Here is a 19169-nt window from a genome sequence, read left to right as displayed (position 1 = left end):
TCAAAAAAAGAAAAAAAGAAGGAAATAACAAGTGCCCAAAAGGACACAGAGAAATTGAAACCAATGTGCACTCTCACTGGGAAAGTAAAATGATGCCGCCATTACGGAAAGCCAGTCAGTATGAAGTTTCCTCAAAAAATTAAAAGCAGAATTACCATATGATCCAGCAATTCCACTTCTGGGTATATATCCAAGAAATTGGAAACAGGATCTCAAAGAGCTATTTCTACACCCATATTCACTACAGCATTATTCACAATAGCTGAGAGGCAGTAACAACCTATTGTCTTTTGATGGATGAATGGATAAAGCAAGTGTGGTATAGACTTATGATGGGATATGATTCGGCTTTAAAAAAGAAGGAAATCCTGTCATATATTACAACATGGATAACCTGGACATTTTGCTAACTGAAATAAGCCAATGACAAAAAGACAAACACTACATGATTCGAATATGGGAGGTCAAAGTGGGTCAATCTCATCAAAAGTACAAAAATGGTTCCCAGAAGCTGAGGGAGAGGGAAATGGGTAGTTACTTGGCATAGAGTTTCAGTTTTGCAAGATAAAAAAGTTTTAAAGATCTGGTGCACAATAATGTGCATATAGTTAACACTAATATACTGTACACTTAAAAATAGTTAAGATGGAAATTTTTATGCTCTGTTTTTATGTCATGTGCATTTTTTGGTATGTGTACTTTATGTTATATGTGATTTTTACCACTAAAAGAAAATAAATATTAAGAAATAAATGTTTAAACGTCATTTCTTTTAAGTGTAAACATATATTTACTTTTAGTGTCAACTATAATACTTTACCAGCATCTTTTACCTAATTTTGCTTTTACATGAAACTTTTTAAAAAAATTGTCTAAGTGAGGGACTCCTGGGTGGCTCAGTCGGTTAAGTGTCTGCCTCTGGCTCGGGTCATGATCCCAGGGTCCTGGGATCGAGTCCTGCATCGGGCTCCCTGCTCGGTGCGGAGTCTGCTTCTCCCTCTGCCTGCTGCTCCCCCTGCTTGTGCTCTCACTCTCTCTCTCTCTGTGACAAATAAATAAATAAAATCTTTAAAAAAAAAAAATGTCTAAGTGAGCTCCAATGACTAGGCCTTCACATCGTTGAATCTCATTATCAACAACTTCAAAAGAAAGTAAATTGATGCAATGCGTGTACTTTATCACATCTAAGATATTATCTAAGTTTATCAAGTAATATATCAGATAAATGAACCACTGCCCTTTAACAGTAAATAAAAAAAGTTCTGATCCAGGTCATGAAACCCCATCCTGCCGTTCCTCAGAACCAGCCTCACAGCCTCTACAACTTGAATTTTCAAAACAAGTTACTGATGTTTCCTTTCCTGGGGGCCCAAAAAATCATATTGAGACATATGCTCCTACAACAAATTACCGAAGTAGCCCACATTCACATCAGTAGGAACCTGAAAGGGGCGCCTGGGTGGCTCAGTTGGTTAAGCATCTGACTCTTGATCTCAGCTCGGGTCTTGATCTCAGGGTCATGAGTTCAAGCCCCATATTGGGCTCCAACCTGGGCATGGAGCCTACTTAAAACAACAACAATAAAACACAACAGGAACCTGAAATAACAGAACTCTCATCACTCATTTCTTGTCTTCTTTCCTACCTTTAGGGTGAACGTTGTCATTTACTCTACCTGAATTTAGCCATAATCAATTCTGAGTTTACTGGAAGGATCTTATCATGTAATTACTTTAACGTAGGCATAAAAAGACGCATTTTGAAAACTATAAAGCAGAGGGTATCATTCCTACTATAGCTACTAAGGCTATTCTAACAAGGTAATTTATCAGTTGTTTCTCTGAACAGCCTTATTTGTCAGGGCTTGGTTCTAGGTCAAAGGTGAACAAGAATGAAAGAATGAAAGCTATCAGAATGGAAAAAGAAGCACTGATACCTTTGCGGGCAGTTTATCTAGCAACCAAAAAACAGCCTCCAGGCTTTCGTTAAATAGTCATCAGATAATACTAGGGTGACCAGGGTGGCAGGTCCTCAGAACAAAATCCACCGGTCTGCAAGCCAAGTATTACAGCCACATCCCACTTCCTAAGAAGTCCATCACAAATGTAAAAATCTACCTTGCTAAAAGACAGGAAAGCAAATGGCATTTTTAAAGAATTTATTGGAACTGATCCTTGAAGTCCCTCAGACTTGAGCATGTAAACTACATCAAGCCCTTCTCAACCATTACTTGCCAAGAAGAGAGTTAGTGTGCAGTGCTGGGAGGCGTTTCAGATTTGACAAGTGGTAGGCTGGGGCAGGCTAAGAAAAGAAAATTACTCACCAACAGAATCCTTAGAAGAAATGGCAATGCACATGCTTCCTTCCCATAAGAGGGTGACTGAATCAGGAACAGGCTTGGTGGCACAGGCGGGTCACCATATGAGATGTTGCCCCACTGGAACCAGACAGAGTCCCCGGCCTCATGCCACAATCAGCACCCTTCCCTCCATGCTACTTCTGAGGACATGAGCTCAGGTGAACCATGGGAAATTGACTGTATTTTCTGAGTGCAGAGGGTTTTATTCAAGAAAGGAAGTTTACAAAAATAAATAAAGGAGAGCATAGCCTCTTAAGTATGCATATGTACAGATAATCCAGAATTACATGCTTATTTTTTCTGATTCTATAATGTAGGCCATATCAGAGTAGAATCAAAGGAGAATATATTAATGCTACAGATACATCAGAACTTTAGTTAAAGTATAAAGATAGAGCTAAGGTTTAAGGATTACTAAAACACAGGACACCTGGGTGGCTCAGTTGGTTAAGCAGCTGCCTTCGGCTGAGGTCATGATCCCAGGGTCCTGGAATCGAGTCCTGCATCTGGCTCCTTGCTCAGCAGGGAGTCTGCTTCTCCCTCTGCCTGCCATTCCCCCTGCTTGTGTGCTCTCTTTCTCTCTCTCACTGACAAATAAATAAATAAAATCTTAAAAAAAAATAATAAAGATTACTAAAAAGTTTGTCCTTCTATTAATTATAACTATTGTACTTTCAAAAATTAGTGATACTATTACTACAAATGTCCTTTTTTAAATGAATAAAAATAGGGGTGCCTGGGTGGTTCAGTCAGTTAAGCATCTGACTTGCTTTCGGCTCAGGTCATGGTCTCAGGGTTGTGAGACTGAGCCCCGCCCTGGGCTGAGGTGCTGGGCATGGAGCCTGCTTGAGATTCTCTCTCTCCCTCTCCGTCTGTCCCTCCCCCTTCCCTCTCTAAATAAAAAAATAAATATAATACAATCTAGTGGAGGAACATAAAATGCATACTATCACCTCTTCCCAATCACCGTGAAATAACATAGACAGTAGGAAAGAGTGTCACTCATTTTGCAAATTGCTAGGAAAGCAAATTTTGTCTGCCTAATTCGACAAATTAATAAATCTCAGTAATTTTAGATTATATAAATTACATAAACTATAGTTAGACATTTTACTACGGCATAAAAAGTTTCACTGAAGATTCATCTCCTCCCTGAATGCCACTGGCAAAAACCCCTTACACAGAACAGATTCTTAGCCACTGTCACCCAACTGGTAAACTTTCCTTATGAGTCCATAGTTACAATAATATGTCGATTTTAAATGACTTTATACAGTAACATAATGAAGAGTTTTTTAAAAAAAATGTAAATGACACCAGAGATTGTCATGTCACAAACTTGAGTTCCTAACATCTTTTTCAGACAAAAATATCATGAGGGTAGTTAAATACTCTATTTTCTTTGATCAAAGATCAACCATGCAATTTAATCTCTGAAAATAATCAGACTTTATTTTATACGACGCAAGATCCAACTTTTTGTCAGCCACTCTAAATGTTACTTTATTTTAATTTACATTGATTCTGCTTTCCAATTACCTAGCTAATACACATGAATATGACACAGTGAACAGTGACAAGAGACTAGAAAAATCTGATCCCTGAAAAAGTAAAAACATTCTGAAAACTGAGATAACACACTTAACGAGGTCATCATGATAAAGAACTTGCTTCCAGTTTAAACAAATGATACGCATGCAAAGTTGCCTAAAGAAGTCCTCCCGATGAAAATCTTGGTAGTCAAGGTTGCCTACCAGGAAGATACATTGGGGTGTTTGGGTCTGCCAGCAGTCAAATCGAGCCCTAGACATGTTTTTGTATGGCCCCAAGCTCAGAGTGGTTTTTATATTCTTAAACAGCTTAAAAAATAAAACAAAGCCGAGTATATGACACAGAAGGCATGTGACCCCCTGATACTAAGATATTTACTCTCTGGCTCTACAAAGACCTCATGAGTGGTGACAATTTAGGTCCATTCCTAAAAGTCAGAACAAACCAGGGAAAAGACATCACTACTCATTTATCCCAAGAAGCAGGTTCATTAAGCCAAAACTGAAAGAGATGAATCTGTAAACTATGCTGTTTCCTAAAACATCCATTCACATACTACATACTCTCTACCACCAATGAGAGTATGCAATACTAAATTTTACTATTAAAATAAACACTGATGTTAACGATTAAAATAGCAGGAATATAGCATATCTGTCATTTATAATTTGGCAACATTCATGTATTTCTAAAAATCAGACAAAACTGCCATCAAATGCAAGAAAAAGTGGAAAAATCAATTACACTTTAACAAAGCAAGCTCTGAGTTAGAGCAAATGAACTGTATACAATATTTCTTTTGTAAATATTAGTATCAATATTTAATTTAATCCTTCATCCAACCTGATCACCCCTGAGATTCTTCAAGTCAATTTAAACATTTCCATAGTATTTTGTTTTAATCTTAGAACATATTAGAGTTTTAAACATATCCCATTTTTAAACTGGGATAATTATTTTCTCTAAATACTATTTAAGTTAAACAGATAATATTTTATTATTTTCTTTTGTAAGGTTCATAGGATGTTCAGACACTCAATTTGTAAGTTTCTTTTTCCTCCAGTATTGCAAATATTCTGTTCTAAGACCAAAATAGCACATAATGGCAAAGAAAACGTGACGCCCAGGAAAGATCCTCCAGGACTAGGCCGCCTGCTTCAGCAAAAAGTCAGCAGTGTGGAAAAGAAGACAGCACATCAGATCCACAGGCCATGCCCACAGCATTAGCAGATGGCTAGCAGGCAAATGCCTAATCTTTAATGCACCTTGTTTCAGGTGATATTTAGGCTCTTATCTGTGTCACCTTTAGACTCAGACAAAAAGAGCCCCCATCTGAAGGCCCTGGGCTTTAGAAGTCATTTACAATGCAAGGGCTCCTTTGACAGACTAAGGGGACAAGACCTGCTGGAGCCAACCCCCTTGTGCCCCATGACCCCCAGTACCTGGGACCCTCAAATTCTGTGGCCAAATCACCATAAGCCCCATTCCAAGGCCTGCATGGGCCTCTCCCTTGGGTCCATCCTCTGGAAGGTGCCCTGGACTGGACTGGACTGCTTGTGTGCGCATTATGAGGCCCATGCATGGTCAAGGGGCAGCTATTTGGAAGGGTCAATGGGCCGTGGACATGTGAGCAGGATGTCCACACTATGCACAGAACATGATGGGAGGTAGAGGGGAAGAGAGAAATGGGGTAGGTTGTGCCTAAGGACTGATCTTCCTTCTACTACCTCTTGCTAACACAAAATTCCTATGAGTCTTAAGAACTCAAAATGCAGAGCTGGCCTCCTAGGCCATTATGAAGGTATGTTTGTCCAATAAAAGAACAGAACATATGTTCCTTAGCAGTTTGTTATCTTGATTTATAAACTTCTAAGTATTATAATACATTATGTGGCTGACCATGGTACTCCTCTCTCAGGTCCCACAAATGTCCAGAGTGAACTTAATCCTCATAATGGTCACTCCTACATCTCACGCTGCAAGGATGTCCTGCTACTTCACTCCTGAATGCCACATGCAAAGCTTAACTGGGAATCTGATATTTCATGCAAGTTCCAGGATTCAGGCTCCTGTTCTGATTTACCCAGTTTCCCATGCATGGCCACAGGGGAAAAAAAAAAAAGCTAATTGATCACCAAAAAACTATATAAAACTAACTGAATTTCCAGTCAGCCCACCTAAATGCCACCTAAAAGGGCACTATTATGAAGAATGGCTACAGGGAGAAAGGGTTAGTTATCAGAGCATAAGGTGGACAGTGTGATCTGAGAAAGACCACACATCCTAGTTTAGCATCAAGGACACCCCTGTGCTGGAATATCCAAACCACCCAGGGTTTGAGTATCCTGGTCATATTGCCAATAGCAGTCAAAGTTAAATAATTTATTGAGCACTTAGTATGGGCCAGGTACTCTGATGAACATTCCCACCTGAGAAACAGAGGCACAGTGATATTAAGTTCTCTCAGCTCTAAGGGGCTGAGACTTAGGCATGGTTTTATATGAACCCAAAACCTATGCTATAATGGATATCTTAAAAAAAAAAAGCCAAACCCTATTTTTTATTTATTTTTTAATTTTTTAAAGATTTTATTTATTTATTTGACAGAGAGAGACACAGCAAGAGAGGGGACACAAGCAGGGGGAGTAGGGGAGGGAGAAGCAGGCTTCCCCGTGGAGCAGGGAGCACCCGATGCAGGGCTTGATCCCAGGACCCTGGGATCACGACCTGAGCCTAAGGCAGACACTTAATGACTGAGCCACCCAGGCGCCCCAAAACCTTAGTTTTTAAATATATAATTTCCTCTTCATAAAATTGGGGGCAAAATAAAATGCCTATCTCTCGCACAGAAATGAGCAGCTAAAATGGCTATGTCAGCCATACAAATATATATATATAAATATTTATTTCCATACTCTTATGGAGAAATAGAGGGAGCTACTACTTTGTATGTTAAATGATGAACTATGTATTGACATTTTGAGGGGGGCGTATAAAGATATTTTCCTACTCTTGCTTCCTTCACTAGAGTCCGGGGAAAACTCTTAACGAGAAGGTGCATACACAAAAAGTTTCCCACTCATTTATGAATTGGGACTAACACTGGAATAAGAAAGAAATCAGAATAATGATACCACACACAGAGTAAAAAACCTAGAAAGTGGCAATGAAGTCACTGGTGCCCTTCTAACCCTGTCAGATGATAGGACTGTCAAAGTCTTCTAAAAAGTTTTTTGGTCAGCAGAAAACAAAACAAAACAAAAACACCCTGAATTTTCCCTAAGTGCTGACCTAATCCAATAGTTTTCCAATGATAACTTGGAAACACTCAATAAATAAAATATGCCTTTCTGGTTGGCTTTCACTGAAATTTATGATTAATTGCCTTTCACAATTGGAATATCAAATTCATCTATGAAAAGAACAATTCTCACTACTTTTTTTTTTTTAGAGAGAGAGCGAGCACACAGGGCAGGGAGGGGCAGAAGGAGAAGGGGGGAGAGAGAGAGAGAGAGAGAGAGAGAGAGAGAGAATCTCAAGAAGACTCCCTGCTGGCATGGAGCCCGATGTGGGGCTCAATCTCATGACCCTGAGACCACAACCTGAGCCGAAACCAAGAGTTGGACGCTCAACTAACTAAGCCATCCAGGCACCCCTCCTTACCCTTCTTAAGATATGCTCTGGATCTATGTTCTTTTGGCTCTAAATTTAAGAAGTATTTTGCCCAACTTTTATAATTTATATTCATTATATATTGCATAATCAATCTTAAAAATAAATTATAATAACAGGAAATAAAGAGTCTAAAGAGGCAATATTCCCCATGAATATGCCTTTGGATGCACAGGTCACTCAGTCATCAACAAGAGCACCAGCAGGTGCTGGTGAGGCAGAAGCCACACTTACATAATGTCTGGATCCTAAGGGTTGTGAACAGGAGAAAGACTTGTTCTTAAGGGGAATTGCATAATCTCTTCTCATTCCCGAAGAGCTGTAGGGGAGGGAAGGGAGAGACTACTATCTGTCAAGGAGAGTTTGGCCACACTGCTGCCTCAAGGCATGAGAACAGATTCTAGGTCCCTTCGGCAACAGAATAAGAATCTGTGATGATACAAGAGATTGCGGGCCACTTTTTCAATATCTTTGGATTTCAATCGCTATCACACTTCGCTGCAGAAAGGAGGGGCTGTTCCAGTCTTCCCTACAATTACCACCCTAATTATTACATTATACTTTCACAATTTAATCCCTTTATTTGCCTCACTGCCTTTTTGGGGCTAAGTTAGCACCACGGTGTGATGCCTGCTGATGTAGCTAGCGGGGTAGACTTACTGAGTGCTGCCCAGCTGCCAGCTACAAACATAGCCAGGTGGGCAAGTCCAGAGTGCTAATCTGGACAGTGACATCTCTGTCTCCTGCTCAAAATCCTCGAAAGTTGCTCTCTCCAATATGGAGTAAAACTGAGCACTATACATCAATGCCAAAAATCACCCCGTGCTTTGCTCTGTTAAGCTTTTGGTAGCATTTCAGCATCCTAAGAAATAATCAGGCATAGAATTCCAATAGCTCTATTTCAGTTATTGCCCAGTAAATAACTATTGCATAGCTATTAATATCTAAGCTATATGATTTAAAAAAAAAAAAAAAAACTTCCAGGAAACTGTTTCATAGTTGTTCTATCTTTGGAAACATACTAAGGACCAAGGAGTTTAACCACTGCCCCCCCACCCCCTGCCACCATCCTAAAAATTTGGTATTCCCTCAAGACAGGAGATATATGTAGAGGAATTCACTTCAATGCACAAATGCTTGAGAACAAAGCTTTAATAAAATGTTGGTAAGATGCAGCTCCAGACAGCACGCTCATGTCTGGCTCACAGTAGTTTCTCAATAAATATTTGTTGAGCAAAGGGGAGTGGTTTTCATAGTGAGAATCTCTTGCTTATATTAGCATACACAGCACTTGTTAATTTATCCCAAAATATTAGCTTTCTTCGTGTAGTTAATGCCAGAGCCGTATAAACTGAATAAACAAAATCGAATTACTAACAGTTTGAATTTTAGATACTCTTTAACAAAAGTATTCTAATACCTTTGGACAATGGCTAGTAAGAACCCAAAGATTTGAAATGTGTTTTCATTCTCAAGTTCCACAATGTTAGTAAACAGGCTGAAGATATTTCTCAAATGCCCAAGAATGTAAGGAAGCTCCGCAGATCGACCACCATTGTTTTTACTCACTCACTCTACCTATGATTTCACATTTCATTTTATCTTTAAACACTCCATGAAGTAGGTATTAATGCCTTCAGTTTACAGCTGAGAAAAAAGAAAAGAAAGATCCAGCTGATGAAGGATTTTTCTAAGAAAATGCTAATAAAATATGGCAATGGTGAGCCATAAAGTATGAAGATAGAGCCATTAAAATATTTAGGTAATTCATATGTACTCCATACTAACTTGGCTTGTGTTCGTCAGTTAAAATTCTTAAAGGCTATGAAAAAGTTAGGCTTAAATATCCACTCAATTTTGTAAGAGTAATGATGTCTTGAAAACCAGTGCCCCTTAAGTAAGCTCTTTAAGTGTGCCTTCATCAGCCACAAATCAAGGAAGCGATGTCACAAACACAAAAGCAAATGGGAGACGGTACAACCCATTCCACTAAGAACAGTAAGTGAAATCTTCCGTGCAGCTAATGGAGAAGACTTGCCCTCCCAGCTGCTCTTAAAAAAAAAAAAAAAAAAAAAAAAAAAAAAGTGGGCGATTACTCTATGTACACATAAAGGGTTTCATAATCACCTTTTGTTAAAACATTTAGAAGGATCAGAATTTAACAAACATAATCTCATTTGCACTTTAAAAATCAGTACAGAACAAAGTTACTAAACTGAATTCGATTACATACAAGAAGGGACCATTAGAGGACAATGGTCAGTCATGAGTGGTAGATCAGCAGCAATATGGGATATACAGCAGTGGTTCTCAAATCTGGGCATACACACAAATTGCTGGGCTCACCCCCAGAGATTCCTATTGAGGTAATCTGGGATGGAGCCTGGGAATTTGCATTTTTAATCAATTCCCAGGTGATACTGATACTGCTGGTTCACTGGCCCATACTTTGAGAAACACTTTATTCACAGAACGCAGCACCGTAGAAGGCAGTGATTTTTAACCTTGGCTTTACTGAAGCATTAAGTAGGAAGCTTTCAAAACTCCACTCCCCCCCTGCCCTGGACACACCCAAAGCCAATTAACTCGGAATTTGGGGGTAGGAGCCCTGGTATCAATATCTTTTCAGTCTCCAGGTGATGAGCTGGCATGGATGAGAACCACTGATATGTGGGAAAACACACATGTATCCAAAAGTGCTTGTTAAGAAGAAAACAATCTGTAAACCACTGAGAATAGAATCACTGATGAGCTGAGGATCCTCAACAAGCAATTATTCTTTCCTTTCCCTATATTCTCCAAAAGTATATCACACAGGATCTACAAAAGTGAAAATTATAATTTCCTGTGAGTCTATAGATCTATAGCGTTTAACATGAGCAGAGCTCTGTATTTGTGGATTGCTAGCTGAAAGGAGCACATACAAATTTTGGCCACATTTTTTCTACATTTATATTGTTATTTATAAATCTGAAAATCCATAAGGGTTTGGGTATATGTTATATATGTTGCAGGTATATTCTATAATTAGGAATAATTTGGAAGACAATTTTTACAAATTCATTAAAAAGGTGAGGAAAGTATATCCAACTACAGAGAAAGAAGGAAGGTAGTAGACAATTAAATTTGTTTAGAGTCGTGGTTCTAAAAGCATGGTCCCTGGACCAGCAATATCAGCATCACCTGGCAATTTGTTAGAAATATAAATTCTTGGGGCGCCTGGGTGGCTCAATCGTTAAGCACGTGCCTTCGGCTCAGGTCATGATCCCAGCATCCTGGGATCAAGCCCCGCATCGGGCTCCCTGTTCAGTGGGAGGCCTGCTTCTCCCTCCCCCACTCCCCCTGCTTGCGTTCCCTCTCTCACTGTCTCTCTCTCTGTCAAATAAATAAATAAAATCTTAAATAAATAAATAAATAAATAAATAAATACTTTAAAAAATATATACGTAAATTCTTGGGCTTCTACTCCAGATGTGATGAGTGAGAATCTCTGGGGGTAGGGCCCAGTGATCTGCATTTTAACAGGATTACAAGGTGATTTTGATACACACTCAAGTTTCAAAACCACTGCTCTAAATTATTCATTATTTCCACGCATCTGCAAGAAGAACCAAAGAGGCAAAAATACCACTGATACTATAGTAGTATCCAAAAATACTACTATAGCAGATGTATAGACCCACGTTGCTCTAATAACAGAAGTGCTTTTCTTAACCCAAAGCTCAATATCATTTCATCCTTAGAGCTTAATGGTGAAAGCAGAACTGATAGGAGGCCTATCTGGGAGAGTTTATTCTATAATTTCCTCCACAAGCTCTTGTAACCTATTTCTACTTTGTACTCAAGACAGAATTAAGACTGTACAACTTGATTAACAAGGATAAGAACTAAGGAGAACCAACTAGCCAACCATCACATGAGGCTGGAAGAGGGCAGGGGATTCCCAGGTGCAACACTAACCTTGAATCGTCCTCTTGAAGAATGCCTTGCAGGCTTCGCAGGATGCTACCCCATAGTGGTACCCAGAAGCGATGTCGCCACACACCAAACACAGCCTCTTGGGCATCGAGTTGAGCATGTATTCACACTTGGTCTGGGGATCCTCAACAATGGTGCTGGAGCAGTCATCATACAGTTTCCTGACAGGCCCACTACCTCCTAGGATAGGAGCAGAAGGGTAGAGAGGTGGCGAGTCAAGTCCGTTCTGGTGGCCATTCATGGTTGAGCTGTAGCTCCCACTGGCGTCCGAAGAGCCACCTGGGCTGTGGTGGTTGACGCTGTCCGTCAGGGAGGCCGGGCTGGAGGGTTCCGTCTTGATGAAGGACGAACAGCTGGAATCAATGTGTCGATCTTTGTTTGACATTCTGCAGAGAAGCCTGAGATGTAGGGAGATACAAACGGAGAGAGAGAAAAAAAGGAGAAAGGGTCAAACTCAGAGTCCAAAAGAGGTAGAAAGAAAGAGAAGAGAGGAAAAAATAAAGGGGGGGAGGAGTCAAAGGGAAGGATGAAAGGAGGAAAAAAAAATAGAATTCATATGTTAAAGACATTGCTCTTTGAGAGCCGGGCCTAAGAGCTGGGAGTACACATCATTCATTCTCTACTCAATATCTCTTGTTCTACAAGAAGGTAATCAGCATAAGGGCATGACAGGGTTACATCAAAGTGCCCAGACAAGCCATAAACAAAACCTCTAATGGGTCCAATTCCTTTTATTTTTACTTTTCTCCTTCAGAACCACTGTCAATATCTAAATCAACACTCCAGATTCTAAATTTACCCATGGAAGAGGAGTGATTTAAAAGTCCGTATCATTTCCAAAACTGGATCTATCCTCTACTCTTCCCTTCCACGTTCTGACGCTGCCATCATTTTATTGTGAGCAGAATCCAACTTTTATTTTCAAGACCGAACAGATGATTCCTCAGCTCTGTAATCAGTTTGTCAACACGCTTCCATAAGCATAACTGTGTCTTTTATTGATCTGACTAAGACACATAGGGGATATATCCTCAATCACTTTGCTTCTTCATTTATGGCTCTATTTCATAGCCATTTAGCAATAGAGAAAGACATCAAGTATAAAATTCCAGCCAATATGGAAGGATGATGTCCTAGAGCCCACAAAACTTAGTGAAACGATCACCAACACTGATTAATACATATGTGCATGTGCCTGCATGTGTGATTTGCCATTGTTTAAGAGACGAATCAGGAAAAGCCATTTGAGCCTTTAGTATACCTGTAAGTCCATAAATCTGACACTTTGTATTATATTCAGCAAACTAGGAATGTATCACATTTTGTCATGAAAAATGAGATTTGTGACGGTCCCTTCCCCCCTTCATTCAGTCTTTTAATATCAAACCTCCTAAAAGGAAATATGATGAGGCATCTAATCTGACAAACTATCTCTCTTATCTAGAAGAAACATACTGCCCTCTTCCTTTGTTGGACCTATGAGTGATTACATTTCTGAAAAGGTAATTAGATGAAAAGATATAATTGGTCCTATTTTCTTTCCGATTAGCCATAGTGCAAAACCCCTTTTAGCAAAGTCTCTAAGAACATTCTGAGAGCCTGCTATAGAAACAAGAGGTGACAGTTGAGAAGGGGACTTAGCTAATTGCTTCCCAGTGGAAAGTTGATTTATAGGAATCCCACAGGGGTAATGGTCATTCACTAAAATTTGAGGGAGTAGTCACAATACAACCAAAGGGATTCAATTATCTCCACCACTATAAATCTAACGATATTTTATCCTTGCCCAAATTTCATGTTCTCCTCCAGGTCCCCCTCCCCCCACTATCCTGTTCCTTTAAAGAAAAAATAAATAAATAAAAATTTCCTATTGGAGTTCACTGAATTGTTCCAAGAAGGCTGTCTCAAAAGCAAAGCATCAAGAGCAAAAATTTGCCTCTTCACAAGTACACTGCACCTTGGGAATTTTGTTTTGCTTTCTAAAGTAAAACGGTATCAGGATGTGAAGAGTGCAAACAGGAAGAAGAAATCCACAAAAATACCTTCCTGCTTTCGCCCACCTACTAGTGTTGTCCTTTCCTCAAGAGCTAGCGAGAGAAAAACTGTCCCCCTCGCCAGCCTGAACTACGGTGTCCTCTCCCCTCTGCATCTGCTGCCTTGTACCCGTCACTGTTAATGAGCGCTGTAATTAATAGATCGCTCTCCCTGTCTCCCTGCTTGCACTCTGGGCGAAGCACTTTTCCTCAAGTCAACGTTTGAAAGAAAGCGGGTCGGCACTGACTTACAGCAGCCCTGCGAATTCCTTTTAATTTAGAGCACTTACCCCACCACTTCACTTATTACCTTATAATTACTGGACTGCTCGCACATACATTATGATCTTGGACTAGAGTTAGAAGTTATTAGGGTACTAAAACATGGTTGCTCCCCTTTCCTCTCTCTGGCACTGAATTTCTCACAGCTATGACAATTAACTCTTTCACCATCTGCCCTCAAGGCACCCTTTTTTTTTTTCCTTTTTTCCAGAGGAGAGTGGCTTGATCACAAAACATACCACGTTTTCTCCAGGCCGTCTTTCCGCCCCGCCCCCCCCAAGCCTCTTTTCTTGTATCATCTGTGGTCAATTTCATCCCAATTTTCTTTCCCTCGGGCTTTTCCTCATGGACCTCTACAGTTGGCAGAACTCTTGATTCACAAGAAACAAGGCCAGGAATTGCTTTCCCGTTTATGGAAGGGTTATTTTAAGTCACCAAGTGTTTATGTGTCAAATGCACGTTGTTAAAGTCCCTGAAAAATAGGGAGTCTCCAGCCAGCTGTCTCCTCCAAAATCTCAATCCATAACTTTGCAATAGCCTGCACGGAAGCAAGGACGTTAGGAAGTTAAAATGTCGGGGAAGTCTCTGGAAAGTGGCACTATCTTCTCCTACACAAGGTCTGGCCAGTGTAGCTGTAAGTGAAACTGAGCAAACTGGTTTTGTGCTGTAGGTTATATGTGTTTCTTTTCAGACAATGAGTTCCTTCCTTAATTAATACTTTTTGCCAAGTGGAAACAGGAACAGTCAGGGTTGCCATTTGACACTTACTATGTGGCGGGTACTAACCTGAGCACTCTACTCATATTACCTCATTTAAACCTCAAGACTACCTTGTGAGGGAGGCATTCCTCTTCAGGAAACAGAGCCTCAGATGTCACACAGTGTCCTGAAAGTCATAGAGTGAGGACGTAGGAATGTCAGGATTGGAACTCGGGTCCGATGCCAAAGTCCAGTGCAGAAATGTCATGAAGCCAACAGAATTCTTTTTAAAAAGCCAAGCAAGCAGGGGTAGAAGTGACACCACACACAGAGACCTACAACCTCCACAGCACCCTGATAAATGGAGAGGGACCGTGGTGGCCACCCACCGGCCGCAGGTCCGCCCCAGCTGAGTCACCTTCTCCAGTGCTGGGAGTGACACCTAAACAGAAATCTCTGAAATAACACAGTTGTCTCCTAATTACTACTTAGCTCATTACACTGAACACTTCCTAGACACCATTACATTATACCCTAAAACTACAGCGGGGCTTAATTCTCTTCCTCTCTGTCTCTGAAATTCTACAGCTCTATTATTCAAGCCTGAAATATTCACAACTATCTATAAATTCAATTGTCAGCTGGTGGGTTTTATTCTAGACTTCACTTCAATCTAAAATTAGAGGCACTAAAATTCACATTAACTCTAAGAGGAATGTAGTGAATAAGACTTTATTTCAAAAGAACACCTTTTTGTCAGAAAGAGCCATTTTCAAGATGATGGCTTTATCTGTAGCCAAAGAGAATAAGCCCAATTCTACATTGTGCTGTTAATGCAGAAATTTTAGGTCACACTGGATTAATACAAATCTAAATTTAGTTAAGAAGTACGAATAGAAATAACATGTGTAGAAAAATATGGGAAATATTTATTTTAAAGTCTCAGTACACTTGCTTTTATTATTTGAAGAGAAATGATGAGAAGCACAAGGGAGCAAGACAAGAGACTTTCCAAAAAACTTCTGAGGAAAGACCCTGAGAAAAAACTGGAGGGAGAAACAAGCTATGTCGAGACCCACAGTTTGTTTCTGTATAAGAAACTAAATTTGAGGGATTTGGGCACCTGCGTGGCTCAGTAGGTTAAGCGGCTGCCTTCAGCTCAGGTCATGATCCCGGGGTCCTGGGATCGAGCCCCACGTTGGGCTCCCTGCTCAGCGGAGAGCCTGCTTCTCCCTCTCCCTCTGCCTGCCGCTCTGACTACTTGTGCTCTCTATCTCTCTGTCAAATAAATAAATAAAATCTTTTTAAAATAAATAAATAAATAAATAAATAAATAAATAAATAAATAAATAAAATTCGAGGGGTTTAACAGCCTTCCTGAGGCTAGGGTGAGTCCAGTCCTCTATAAAGAGGCATTTTTGACATGGTTTGAGATGCAGTCTCAGTAATTCTGATGATCATGCTTCCTAGCTTGGCTCAAGAGCCAGCAAGGGTAAAATTTACCTTTGGTGTTAGATACTAACGATCAGGCAGATACAACTTCTTACCTGCTGGACTGTTTCAAAATGTAATTTTTGAAAGTTAATTAACTGTGTTAGATGCGTGCATGTATAGAGAGAAAGAATAAGAATCAATTAAAGTGGTTGCTGTAGGGGGAAAGAAGAAGATAATCTGTAAGTTAATATTCAATTTATATTATAATTATCAAGCTTAATTGTTTTCAGAGATTCTACCTAGATACAGGTAAATGTGCGACCTTGAATGAATCGCCCTTAGAATTTCCACATGCATGTGTCCATGTCCAACCGAGGTGGTCTGCATTTCACAGCAGCTTAGCCATACTTTTGTTAAACACTGGCATAACAACAATGTCCCACAGTCATATATATATATTATATGCTTTTCATCAACAGATAAGTTCTTCAGCAGCTATATTTCATCCTTTAAATTTTATACAAACTCAAAACTATTTGCTACTTTATTTCCCTACTTAAAAAAAAAATCGTGCATGAAATTCTCTTCAGGAACATATTATGCACAGGTCTTCTTTGGGTTTCCTAATTGTCATACTAAGACAAGATTTTTTGAAACTTTTATTATACCCATACCAAGGGTAGACACCTTTTTAATAAGCTAAATAAATGCCAACTAAAGAAGTCACTGTTTTATTTTCTTCCTTGTCATCCTTAAGGGCCCCAAAAGGTACCCATCTTCATTATAAATTCCAAACACTTTATATCAATTTGTATCCAAAAATTTCAGGTAAGCACATTGAAGCCAGCAAACCTGCAAGTTTACAAATAGGAAACAAATAAGAAGAGAGTCTTAGCTTTCTTAGCGAATCACAGAATTTCAGGGTTGAAAAAGGTTTTCCGGTGCTGCTACCTAATCACTATCGATTCAAAACAGGAATGAATCTATGAGGACGGGTCAGTTTTCTACCTTCTGAAATCACCAGATTCAAAATTTAAGTATTTTTATTTAAATAAAAAAATAAAATATTAAAAAAAGTATTAGCCTATAGGTTTGTTTTGTTTTAATGTGCTCGGAAGGAAACTTCCAAGACTTATGCCAAGCTCCCCAAGTCCCAGGCTTCAGAGTCCATGACCCCAGCCGCTCCCTTTGCAGCCTGAGTTAAAACTTCAAGCGCCTACTTTACAATGAGCTTTTTTTCCCCCCTGCTTCAACTAATTGCACTCTCGTAAAGTGGCAAAATGTGAATCACTTAGTAACAAAATGGGCACCAGCTGCTATTGTCAGAGAATGGTGATGCTGAAGAAAAGGGAAAGCAACCGAATGAAGTGTCATGTCAGAAATCAACGGTGCAACGTGTGATTTGAGAAAACATGACTACTTTACAGAGACAGGGTGTCATTATGGCATCACAGTAATACGATGCTTTGACAACTACTGGGTCTAACATATCATCATTGCATTAAGGTACACTGGCTTAGTTGGGGAAGGAAAAGAAAGGATTTTTTCTTTTAATAAGAAATATCTTAAGGTCTGCCTGGTTAACCTAACAAAAAGAGATCATTAATTGTAAAGGAAGAATTGTAAATCCTGACCCACAATGCTCAGAAAGAATAAAACACACGTGCACACATACGCACACACACTTCTGGATAATTTTAGGCCTTCTTTAATAAACCTTGAGGCCCATCTAATGGAACAGATTGCTGCATAACAGGGATCGCAATAATTTAGTAATGCTGCTTCTTGATTCTTCGAACAAATAACTTGCTCATTTAGTCTGAACGAACCCACCCCATCAAGAACGAGAGTAAGCAAACAGCTCCCTGCAAAGCTGGTGCTTGAGATGCTGACAAGAAATGGGGCTCGGCGGTGTGGGTACAGAAAGCTAGCTCCTTAAAACATTATCAGGGCCTCCACTGAAGCTTGAAAGCTCCCCTGATTCTGTAAAAGGCTATGCATTACATCACAAAAGGAAATTTAGGACAATAAGAGACTTTTAACTCATTTCTGGATACTCATTGAAAAGCAAGCACCCCCTGAAAATGACTGCATAGCTAAAGACAAAATCAAGACCTGGAAGGATCTTGCTGAAATCCCACCTACTTTTAGGGTTCTAGAGTTCAGTGATCTCTTTTGCAATTTTGATCTGACATCACACTGGGCTGACCATCCTGGTTTAAGCACTGAAATCCCACATCCTGGAAACCCCTCAGTGCCAGGTAAATCAGGAATGGCCGGCCATCCACTTTGACAGGTAGACTCTAGAACCCCATACCTCCACCCTTGTTATATCTAAAGCAAAGGAAGGTAAAGGGAGAATCTTCATTTTCAGCAATGAAGGCCCAGAAAACAGGCTGGAGAAATGCACTAATAAGAGCATGCAGCCTAACAAGACTGGGGGTGTTGTAAGCACATGTGTTAGAAAATACCTATAAATATACCAGCATCCCATTTCATCGTGCCATGCAAGCTGGAGGCCACTGCTGATCACCTTGTTAAGTTATCCAGACTATTTTAGATGTAGGAAATTGCAGTAGCTTCAATTTGTATTGCCAGATGATTTCTGGTGCTTCCTGGTTGATAAACTTTATTAATGGGAAAAGAAATGGTCCTGTGATATCACAATGTGTTGCACATTATGATTGTTGACAGTTTCTGTATTTAAGGATTCGATCTGATGCAGAGGTGCTTAGTAGTGTAATTTATCCTTAGCTTGTTTTCTTGGGCCTATTTCAATCTAAGGGTGAACATCCCTTGTTTATAGCCCTGAATACAGTTAAGTGAGCTACTGGCAAATCAATAAAACTGTTAAATGCATAATAATGCTGGGTAATTGCATACATGACGTTTTGCATAATTAACTGTCTGAGCTTTTCTTTAATATAATGGGCACTCATGTAATATAGAGTAGCTATAAGTCTATAAAATACACAGTTTATAGGAACCATGATTCTGCTTAAAACTCTGGCTAATCATCTACATCGGCTTTGAAGGAAGAGCTCTCCTCCACTGCCAAGTCCAAATCAATTCTTATGACATTACTTTATAACTAACATGATATTTAACTGATGATGGCTATTAGCTATTATACAGATTACATTCAAGAAGTGTAACAGTGG

The 19169-nt window shown here is 39.7% G+C and overlaps 1 protein-coding gene across 3 annotated transcripts in view; it reads right to left on the bottom strand.

Moving 5' to 3' along the window:
• Positions 1-19169, bottom strand: part of ESRRG (estrogen related receptor gamma) — a 222408-nt gene that overhangs the window by 167050 nt on the left and 36189 nt on the right. For 2 of the 3 annotated variants that reach the window (XM_028104732.1, XM_028104733.2), the window contains exon 2: positions 11543-11958. In XM_028104732.1, coding sequence (XP_027960533.1) covers positions 11543-11958 — 416 coding nt within the window. Of the gene's footprint in view, positions 1-11542; positions 11959-19169 lie in introns of those variants that run through there. The other variant, XM_028104734.1, reaches the window with a different exon arrangement.

Source organism: Eumetopias jubatus, unplaced genomic scaffold (genome assembly GCF_037043125.1).
Source record: "Eumetopias jubatus isolate StellerSeaLion01/CBP00866 unplaced genomic scaffold, mEumJub1_p1.0 scaffold_12, whole genome shotgun sequence".
Taxonomy (NCBI): Eukaryota; Metazoa; Chordata; class Mammalia; order Carnivora; family Otariidae; genus Eumetopias; species Eumetopias jubatus.
This window is presented reverse-complemented; position numbering and strand designations above follow the sequence as displayed.